Source organism: Thalassophryne amazonica, chromosome 14 (genome assembly GCF_902500255.1).
Source record: "Thalassophryne amazonica chromosome 14, fThaAma1.1, whole genome shotgun sequence".
NCBI lineage: Eukaryota > Metazoa > Chordata > Actinopteri > Batrachoidiformes > Batrachoididae > Thalassophryne > Thalassophryne amazonica.
In genome coordinates this window covers 73,914,262-73,925,864 of record NC_047116.1, presented here as the reverse complement: position 1 = coordinate 73,925,864, position 11,603 = coordinate 73,914,262, and the positions used below count along the sequence as shown (strand labels likewise).

Here is an 11,603-nt window from a genome sequence, read left to right as displayed (position 1 = left end):
GAGTGGTCAGCTCCAGAAACAAGTGTTTGTTCAAAATATTTTTGTCTTCATCAGGCACCTAAACAGTGTGATATTTCAGGGTTTAAAAAGAAGGAGAAAGCAGAAATTTTAATTATTTTTACCATAAGCAACACACATTTGTGCTTCGATGTTTACATACACTTGTGGACATGAATGTTATGGCAATATCAGGCTTTGAATGATTTCATTTGAAATGTCCTTTTCTGGGACATAATGATTGCACATCAAATTTAATAATAATAAAAATAACTATTCAGTGCACAAATTTGAACTTAATATTGTGGTTTTATGAAATCAACAAACTTTTCAAAGTTACACATTCAAAGTAACAAATAAACACATACCCACTTACACCATTAGGGGTGCTGAAAGGACAAAAATGCTTCTTAACTTCCTATTCGTGATTATGACTGATTACACTCTGTACCAACATATAAATCACTTGCTGACCAACACAGTACGATGGGAAAGTCCAAGGAGCTCAGTGCAGATCTGAGAAAGAGCATCGTTGATTTCTCAAAATCAGCAAACTGTCACTCTCATCTGAGCGGAAATTGGTTCAGATGGTCAAGAATTACCCAGTAACCACTCAGGCCTATCATGAACTGGAAACTCCTGGAACAACTGTCACACACATGGGGACAACGTCGCCTTTGCAGGAAAATCACAATTACAAGGCTGTTTTATTTTTACAAAGCTCAGCAAAGAATGGTCACAGGTTGGTACCCAGAAAGGCCATCAGTGAAGGTGTCCAGGTCTGGACCACTGACACATGATCCAAAAAGAAGTCCAAGGTCTGAATACTGAAGAACCAAAACACACGCAGATGAAGGTACAAAAACAGCAGGGAAAACTCTGTGCAATGGAGATATAAATAGGAATGAGGAAAGTGAGAATCGAAGTATAAGGACTTACCATCTGGCAGCGAGGGAAGGCACACTCCCTTCTTTTAAATGTCGCCACAGAATAACTAATTAATGCAAAGTACATATCAGGGGTATGCGATTAACCACAGTGCAGGTTTGAGTGAGTGCACAAATCTGAAAGTAACCAGGGACTATGAATGCTACAGAATGGCTGAAGAATGTGAAAAGAAAGTAAGCGAAAAAAAAAAAGCCGAAAGACCCCTGTGGGCAGTCTCTCTGCATATGGTAAAACACAAGAAAAAGAGGAAGAGAATCCTCTTGGCTGCTGTCTCTTTCTGCAGGTAGACAAACGCAGAAAAGAAACCTGTTGGCTGTTCTTACACTGACAGTCAAACATAGAAATGAGAAGCCTCTTGGCTGTACGAATACTAAGAGTAGGAACTAATAATAACGTGCACTCAAAACAAAACCCCAGTAACACAAGAAGGTAGACAGCATGATTACGCTCAGGCCAGACAGAAAACTGAACTCAAATCACCCCTTCAGGTGTGGGTGCATGCGAATAATGTGACAACAGTGTCACTGTTTACTGCCAAATCAGTTTTACATTGCTGTGATCCAAGAGGCTGCTGTACAAGAAAGAAGCCCATGCTCCGAAACTGACATTCAAGCTTGACTAAATTTTACAACTAACCACACCGAAAAAAGAAAAAAAGAAAAAGAAAAACAGCAGAAAGACCCCTGTGGGCACTCTCTCTGCATATGGTAAAACACACGAAAAAGATGAAGAGAATCCTCTTGGCTGCTGTCTCTTTCCACAGGTGGACAAACACAGAAAATAAATCTGTTGGCTGTTCTTATGCTGAGTCAAACACAGAAATGAGAAGCCTCTTGGCTGTACAAATACTAAGAGGAGGAACTAATAATAACGTGCGCTCAAAACAAAACCCCAGTAACACAATTCAATTTCAATTTCAATTTCAATTTTATTTATATAGCGACAAATCACAGCAAACAGTTGCCCCAAGGCGCTTTATATTGTAAGTCAAACACTCAGTGCATTATGGGAACCCCCCAGCAGTCTAAGTCTATAGCAGCATAACTAAGGGATGGTTCAGGGTCACCTGATCCAGCCCTAACTATAAGCTTTAGCAAAAAGGAAAGTTGTAAGCCTAATCTTAAAAGTAGAGAGGGTGTCTGTCTCCCTGATCCGAATTGGGAGCTGGTTCCACAGGAGAGGAGCCTGAAAGCTGAAGGCTCTGCCTCCCATTCTACTCTTACAAACCCTAGGAACTACAAGTAAGCCTGCAGTCTGAGAGCGAAGCGCTCTATTGGGGTGATATGGTACTATGAGGTCCCTAAGATAAGAAGGGACCTGATTATTCAAAACCTTATGAGTAAGAAGAAGAATTTTAAATTCTATTCTAGAATTAACAGGAAGCCAATGAAGAGAGGCCAATATGGGTGAGATATGCTCTCTCCTTCTAGTCCCCGTCAGTACTCTAGCTGCAGCATTTTGAATTAACTGAAGGCTTTTCATGGAACTTTTAGGACAACCTGATAATAATGAATTACAGTAGTCCAGCCTAGAGGAAATAAATGCATGAATTAGTTTTTCAGCATCACTCTGAGACAAGACCTTTCTAATTTTAGAGATATTGCATAAATGCAAAAAAGCAGTCTTACATATTTGTTTAATATGCGCTTTGAATGACATATCCTGATCAAAAATGACTCCAAGATTTCTCACAGTATTACTAGAGGTCAGGGTAATGCCATCCAGAATAAGGATCTGGTTAGACACCATGTTTCTAAGATTTGTGGGGCCAAGTACAATAACTTCAGTTTTATCTGAGTTTAAAAGCAGGAAATTAGAGGTCATCCATGTCCTTATGTCTGTAAGACAATCCTGCAGTTTAGCTAATTGGTGTGTGTCCTCTGGCTTCATGGATAGATAAAGCTGGGTATCATCTGCGTAACAATGAAAATTTAAGCAATGCCGTCTAATAATACTGCCTAAGGGAAGCATGTATAAAGTGAATCAATCAATCAATCAACTTTTTTTTTTATATAGCGCCAAATCACAACAAACAGTTGCCCCAAGGCGCTCCACATTGTAAGGCAAGGCCATACAACAATTATGAAAAACCCCAACAGTCAAAACGACCCCCTATGAGCAAGCACTTGGCTACAGTGGGAAGGAAAAACTCCCTTTTAACAGGAAGAAACCTCCAGCAGAACCAGGCTCAGGGAGGGGCAGTCTTCTGCTGAGACTGGTTGGGGCTGAGGGAAAGAACCAGGAAAAAGACATGCTGTGGAGGGGGGCAGAGATCGATCACTAATGATTAAATGCAGAGTGATGCATACGGAGCAAAAAGAGAAAGAAACAGTGCATCATGGGAACCCCCCCACAGTCTACGTCTAAAGCAGCATAACCAAGGGATGGTCCAGGGTCACCTGATCCAGCCCTAACTATAAGCCTTAGCGAAAAGGAAAGTTTTAAGCCTAATCTTAAAAGTAGAGAGGGTATCTGTCTCCCTGATCTGAATTGGGAGCTGGTTCCACAGGAGAGGAGCCTGAAAGCTGAAGGCTCTGCCTCCCATTCTACTCTTACAAACCCTAGGAACTACAAGTAAGCCTGCAGTCAAAAATGACTCCAAGATTTCTCACAGTATTACTAGAGGTCAGGGTAATGCCATCCAGAGTAAGGATCTGGTTAGACACCATGTTTCTAAGATTTGTGGGGCCAAGTACAATAACTTCAGTTTTATCTGAGTTTAAAAGCAGGAAATTAGAGGTCATCCATGTCTTTATGTCTATAAGACAATCCTGCAGTTTAGCTAATTGGTGTGTGTCCTCTGGCTTCATGGATAGATAAAGCTGGGTATCATCTGCGTAACAATGAAAATTTAAGCAATACCGTCTAATAATACTACCTAAGGGAAGCATGTATAAAGTGAATAAATTGGTCCTAGCACAGAACCTTGTGGAACTCCATAATTAACTTTGGTCTGTGAAGAAGATTCCCCATTTACATGAACAAATTGTAATCTATTAGACAAATATGATTCAAACCACCGCAGCGCAGTGCCTTTAATACCTATGGCATGCTCTAATCTCTGTAATAAAATTTTATGGTCAACAGTATCAAAAGCAGCACTGAGGTCTAACAGAACAAGCACAGAGATGAGTCCACTGTCCGAGGCCATAAGAAGATCATTTGTAACCTTCACTAATGCTGTTTCTGTACTATGATGAATTCTAAAACCTGACTGAAACTCTTCAAATAGACCATTCCTCTGCAGATGATCAGTTAGCTGTTTTACAACTACCCTTTCAAGAATTTTTGAGAGAAAAGGAAGGTTGGAGATTGGCCTATAATTAGCTAAGATAGCTGGGTCAAGTGATGGCTTTTTAAGTAATGGTTTAATTACTGCCACCTTAAAAGCCTGTGGTACATAGCCAACTAACAAAGATAGATTGATCATATTTAAGATCGAAGCATTAAATAATGGTAGGGCTTCCTTGAGCAGCCTGGTAGGAATGGGGTCGAATAAACATGTTGATGGTTTGGATGAAGTAACTAATGAAAATACCTCAGACAGAACAATTGGAGAGAAAGAGTCTAACCAAATACCGGCATCACTGAAAGCAGCCAAAGATAATGATACATCTTTGGGATGGTTATGAGTAATTTTTTCTCTAATAGTTAAAATTTTGTTAGCAAAGAAAGTCATGAAGTCATTACTAGTTAAAGTTAATGGAATACTCAGCTCAATAGAGCTCTGACTCTTTGTCAGCCTGGCTACAGTGCTGAAAAGAAACCTGGGGTTGTTCTTATTTTCTTCAATTAGTGATGAGTAGAAAGATGTCCTAGCTTTACGGAGGGCTTTTTTATAGAGCAACAGACTCTTTTTCCAGGCTAAGTGCAGATCTTCTAAATTAGTGAGACGCCATTTCCTCTCCAACTTACGGGTTATCTGCTTTAAGCTACGAGTTTGTGAGTTGTACCACTGAGTCAGGCACTTCTGATTTAAAGCTCTCTTTTTCAGAGGAGCTACAGCATCCAAAGTTGTCTTCAATGAGGATGTAAAACTATTGACGAGATACTCTATCTCACTTACAGAGTTTAGGTAGCTACTCTGCACTGTGTTGGTATATGGCATTAGAGAACATAAAGAAGGAATCATATCCTTAAACCTAGTTACAGCGTTTTCTGAAAGACTTCTAGTGTAATGAAACTTATTCCCCACTGCTGGGTAGTCCATCAGAGTAAATGTAAATGTTATTAAGAAATGATCAGACAGAAGGGAGTTTTCAGGGAATACTGTTAAGTCTTCTATTTCCATACCATAAGTCAGAACAAGATCTAAGATATGATTAAAGTGGTGGGTGGACTCATTTACTTTTTGAGCAAAGCCAATAGAGTCTAATAATAGATTAAATGCAGTGTTGAGGCTGTCATTCTCAGCATCTGTGTGGATGTTAAAATCGCCCACTATAATTATCTTATCTGAGCTAAGCACTAAGTCAGACAAAAGGTCTGAAAATTCACAGAGAAACACAGTAACGACCAGGTGGACGATAGATAATAACAAATAAAACTGGTTTTTGGGACTTCCAATTTGGATGGACAAGACTAAGAGTCAAGCTTTCAAATGAATTAAAGCTCTGTCTGGGTTTTTGATTAATTAATAAGCTGGAATGGAAGATTGCTGCTAATCCTCCGCCTCGGCCCGTGCTACGAGTGTTCTGGCAGTTAGTGTGACTCGGGGGTGTTGACTCATTTAAACTAACATATTCATCCTGCTGTATCCAGGTTTCTGTAAGGCAGAATAAATCAATATGTTGATCAATTATTATATCATTTACTAACAGGGACTTAGAAGAGAGAGACCTAATGTTTAATAGACCACATTTAACTGTTTTAGTCTGTGGTGCAGTTGAAGGTGCTATATTATTTTTTCTTTTTGAATTTTTATGTTTAAATAGATTTTTGCTGCTTATTGGTGGTCTGGGAGCAGGCACCGTCTCTATGGGGATGGGGTAATGAGGGGATGGCAGGGGGAGAGAAGCTGCAGAGAGGTGTGTAAGACTACAACTCTGCTTCCTGGTCCCAACCCTGGATAGTCACGGTTTGGAGGATTTAAGAAAACTGGCCAGATTTCTAGAAATGAGAGCTGCTCCATCCAAAGTGGGATGGATGCCGTCTCTCCTAACAAGACCAGGTTTTCCCCAGAAGCTTTGCCAATTATCTATGAAGCCCACCTCATTTTTTGGACACCACTCAGACAGCCAGCAATTCAAGGAGAACATGCGGCTAAACATGTCACTCCCGGTCCGATTGGGGAGGGGCCCAGAGAAAACTAAAGAGTCCGACATTGTTTTTGCAAAGTTACACACCGATTCAATGTTAATTTTAGTGACCTCCGATTGGCGTAACCGGGTGTCATTACTGCCGACGTGAATTACAATCTTACCAAATTTACGCTTAGCCTTAGCCAGCAGTTTCAAATTTCCTTCAATGTCGCCTGCTCTGGCCCCCGGAAGACAATTGACTATGGTCGCTGGTGTCGCTAACTTCACATTTCTCAAAACAGAGTCGCCAATAACCAGAGTTTGATACTCGGCGGGTGTGTCACCGAGTGGGGAAAAACGGTTAGAAATGTGAACGGGTTGGCGGTGTACACGGGGCTTCTGTTTAGGGCTACGCTTCCTCCTCACAGTCACCCAGTCGGCCTGCTTTCCCGGCTGCTCGGGATCTGCCAGAGGGAAACTAACGGTGGCTAAGCTACCTTGGTCCGCACCGACTACAGGGGCCTGGCTAGCTGTAGAATTTTCCACGGTGCGGAGCCGAGTCTCCAATTCGCCCAGCCTGGCCTCCAAAGCTACGAATAAGCTACACTTATTACAAGTACCATTACTACTAAAGGAGGCCGAGGAATAACTAAACATTTCACACCCAGAGCAGAAAAGTGCGGGAGAGACAGGAGAAGCCGCCATGCTAAACCGGCTAAGAGCTAGTAGCTGCGCTAAGCTAGCGGATTCCTAAAAACACGCAAAGTGAATAACGTGTAAATAATTTAGAGGTGATTCAGCAGAGGGAGTGCCTTAGTTAAGGCACGTGAAGATTACACTGTGAAACAAATCATTATCTAGGTAACTAGATCAATCTAACTGTGCAGATTAAACAGCTAACAGATACAGCAAAACACCGCTGTGCTCCGGAACAGGAAGTGATACAATACCACAGTGAGAGCCAACCACCAGTAGAGGCAAGCAGATGTGAAGACAACAAGAAGGTAGACAGTGTGATTACGCTCAGACCAGACAGAAAACTGAACTCAAATCACCCCTTCAGGTGTGGGTGCATGCGAATGATGTGACAACAGTGTTTACTGCCAAATCAGTTTTACATTGTTGTGATCCAAGAGGCTGCTGTACAAGAAAGAAGCCCATGCTCCGAAACTGACATTCAAGCTTGAGTAAATTTTACAACTAACCACACCGAAAAAGAACAGAGAAATCTTCTGGATGAAGGGTTTATGGAGAGATGAGATAAAGAATGACTGGTTTGTATATTTGAAGGAGTAAAGGTGGAGCATTCAAACCCAAAAAGATTATATCAATTGTGAAGCATGGTGGTGGTAGTACTGCCTTCTGGGGCAGTTTTGCTGCCATTGGAACTATTGCACTACACTAATTGGACAGAATCATGAATTAGGACAGCCTCAGAATTCTTCAGCAGAACACATTTGTATTTGTAAATTGGATAAAGCAGACTAACGTTGAGCATTTGGAATGGCCTTCCCATAGTCCTAACCTCAACACTGTCAAAACTATCTGGACTGTACTTAAAAGTTGGGTCTGTGACAGAAAACTAACACATATACTTGAAATCTACCAGTTCTGCTCAGAAGACTGGTTAGGTAGCCATCAACAATCCAACAAAAACATGAAGGCTTTCACAAATGTTGTGTCAATGTGAAATGTGCTGAGTGACATTCATCCAAATATTAGGAAGCGTTTTATGTATATTGTCCACTAAGTGTAAACTATTGATGTAAGTTGAGTCTATCCCAGAAATATAACATTTCAAAGAAATTGCTGAAAGGTCAATATTGCAGCGACATTCATGCCCATGATGACTGTATGTAAACCTCTGGCCATAACTGTACAAATCTGTAAAAGTTTTAGGTACCATAGAATTTTGATTAAAACGTGTGATGATTTTCCAATGCTGAAACAAAAATCTATTTCTTTTTACATCAAAGAATGGAATATGAAGTTGCAAACCTCTATCTGACTGCTCAGTGCATGAAAACAGATACTTTTACTGATGATCAACCAATAACAAAATTATTTAAAAAATGAAACTTAATTTTCTTATGTTGCATAAGACCATTGACCATTTTCTATAGCAAGTTTTCATGTTTTTAATACTTTGCAACTTATGTGCCTCAAACATTTTCAAAGTTTGAGGCACATTAAATATGCCAAAAATCTTTTCATGTCACTGTTACAAAATGTGATGGACAGTAAAAGGGTATAAATGCTTATTGAATGCACTGTATAGAATTTTGAGCCTTATACAGGAAAGCAATGATTACCTTTCCTAACAGCTGACTAAATTAATGTCCTGTTGCAGTTGACACAATCTAAAAAAAAAATATTTTACATAACCACATGCCTGGATGCTGTAAATAACAAAATGAATGCATCCACTCAGTGAAGTGAAAGAAGAGAAACAAGAATTAATTAGCTATACTTTATTTGTTCAAACAAAATATTTCCTCCTATGCTACTGCTCGTCTGAGCACAAAACACATATTTCTCATCTTGAAAAACAAACATAAAAAAAGACCAATCTACTGTCTTATTCTATAGGTGGTGATCATAGAAAACGGTCCAGTTTGTTCAGCACACTGGTCATATTTGATATGACCACCGAGCTATTTGCACTCAGTAGAATCAATGCATCCATTGGAGAATCAATCAATTAATAGAAAATCTCATTGCTGCCCTCTGTTGCGTACAGGCACCAAAGGCATTCACAAAGCTTTATGTACAGTACAGACCATTTCCCACAATCCCCTCTGCTCATTCAGGCAGTAAGAGTTAACGCTCAGAAGTGATGAGGCATGCATCTCCATTCATTAGAGGCTTCAGAGAATTATTCCCTCTCTGTGAACAAGACTGGTGTGTAGTTTGATGTTCCACAGTGACCAGAAACTCCACACATGCTGCAGTTCTGCTGCTGTCATGTCAAATCCTAACAATGGAGGGCGTGCATCCTCTTTGAACAACCAGGCTGATATTGATCTCCACTTTTCCATCGACCTCTTTGACTTTTCTCTTTTGTTGTTCCTGTTCTGAGCTCTGTGGCAAGGACAAACAGGCCTTGTTTGTTCTCACCAGGGTATGAGCTGTGGAGAGACTGCTTTGTAATGGAGAGTCTAAAAAGCTCCAGATTGAGAGAATGTGTAAGGATTTATTGTTTTTTTTTTTCTTTTTTTTCTTGTTGTTGGTTTTTGTAAGATATGGAGTAATACCAGCACAAATATTCTAGGTATAAAAATCCACTGTTCCAATGGAGCCACTCAAAAGAGCTAACATCACATCCTTACAACACTCCCCCAGCCAGCCGCATATGTCCCTGAATGCACAACAACACAAGGGGCATTGTGGTCCAAAGCCTACTCGGCTAAAGTTCCAGATAACACCACTGAAAACAACCCTACCAAGTGGAAGAGATGATGTTAGCATGGAAACAGGCGATGGTGAATAGAAGAACCAAACTGAGCTCAGAAAAGATATCGGCTCAGTTGTGTCACCACGGCATCAGGGGTGTCCACTGGGGGCGTGTCTCAGCTGTTGTTGGTGTTGTTACTGTGGTTGTAGGTCCTGCATGGGGACGGCGAGGAGTTGGGCTGGTAGTCATATTTGCCCAGAGCTGTGGGGTAGTAAGTGGTGGTGTAGACATTTGTCTGTTGAAGTGGAGTCGGATAAAAATTGGATCTTTCATCTGGCAGCAGGTTGTTCTTGTTCAGTGTCTGGAATGACAGAGAAAATTTAAAAAAGAGTGATTTAAAGAGATATTACACACCTTTCCATACAGCCAAACTGCTCTCAGCACACCTGATCCCGCCACATCTCAGATACTCAGCAGGGTAGGTCCTGATAGTACTAGGCCGCTTCACTCACACACACACACACACACACACACACACACACACACACACACACACACACACACACACACACACACACACACACACACACACACACACACACACACACACACAGTTGTGCTCAAACGTTTACATATCCTGGCAGAACTTTTGCTTTTTTTTGGCTATTTTTCAGAGAATATGAATGATAACACAAAAACATTTTTTTTCGCTCATAGTTAGTGGTTGTGTGAAGCCATTTATTGTCAAACAACTGTGTTTCCTCTTTTTAAATCATAATGACAACAGAAACTACCCAAATGACCCTGATGCAAAGTTTACATACCCCTGTTCTTAATACCGTGTGTTGCCCCTCTTTAACATCAATGACAGCTTGGAGTCTTTTGTGGTAGTTATGGACGAGGCTCTCTCCACACAATAGTGGTTACAATTACACATTTGTGGTTAAGGTTGTTGATTTGTCTCAGATGTCTTTATGTATGTTGTAATCAACCCGGGGTGGGGGGGGGGGGGGGGTTTGAATGAGTCATGTTTGTAATGCCTATAAAGACCTAATATAAAGATCAAATGGGAAAAGTGGTGGGAAAAAAATGAAACTATGTACTTTAAAAGTGTGAAGTGGCTTATTCTAACCCAACACAGTGAAACACCAGAAAGAAAATTAAAAAGAAAGGACAAATACACCAGAGTCCAGTAAGTGCACATGTATCCTCCACATGGGCTGCATTCAGCAGCTTTGTGGCAGTAAGTCCTGTTCAGGCCCTGAGGCCCACAGGACTTCGCACATGTACACCTGTGAACTCTTGCCCCTCCCTTTTGTCTGCTATTCTTTGCGTCTTTATTGTTCTGAGCTGGGTTTTTGGAATACTGCTTTGTGTTTTCATTTCATTTCTGGGAGTGTTCCTCTTCTTCTCACCTAAGTCTTAAGAATTTGAAAATTCCATAAACTTTCCTGTTGCTTATCATGCCTTGTCAATCTAAGTTCATGGGTTAAAAATCTGTTTTTTTGTTTAAAAGTTCCATTCTACATCTAAATTTTGCTTAATAGCATACACAGTTACTGAATTAATGGACAAAGAGAAACCCGAAATATATGTAAATTGTTGTTGTCCATTTGGCTGCTCCCATTTTGTTTGGGGTCGCCACAGCAGACACAGCCAGATCAGATTATGCTGGATGCCCTTCCTAATGCAACTCCAGTGTAACCTGGAGAAACACACAGCCGCTGGTGTTCCAAAGAGGTCTCCCATCCAAGTACTAACCAGGCCCTGCACTGCTTAGCTTCTGAGATCTGACGGGATCAGGCTGACACAGAGCAGACCAGCTGCCCCAAATATATGTAAATGAAAGTAAAAAAAAAAGATATTGCACCATATGTCGCTTTTAAGTGGATCTCATCAGTTCCCATGTTCTTGAGTCCTTGAAGAGGTACCACAAAATAAAGGAAAAAAGAATCTGTGAGTGCAAACATCTTGTTCCATCTGAAATGCATCCACAATAGAAATCCTAATTTCAACAACTCCTG

The 11,603-nt window shown here is 40.7% G+C and overlaps 1 protein-coding gene across 3 annotated transcripts in view; it reads right to left on the bottom strand.

Annotated features, from left to right (window-relative positions):
• Positions 1-8,641: 8,641 nt before the first annotated feature.
• The window catches only part of sema5ba (sema domain, seven thrombospondin repeats (type 1 and type 1-like), transmembrane domain (TM) and short cytoplasmic domain, (semaphorin) 5Ba), a 945,671-nt gene continuing 942,709 nt past the window's right edge, over positions 8,642-11,603 (bottom strand). For all 3 annotated transcript variants that reach the window (XM_034185841.1, XM_034185842.1, XM_034185845.1), the window contains one exon: positions 8,642-9,940. In XM_034185841.1, the coding sequence (XP_034041732.1) occupies positions 9,755-9,940 (186 nt within the window). In that variant the 3' untranslated portion in view covers positions 8,642-9,754. The remainder of the gene's footprint in view (positions 9,941-11,603) is intronic.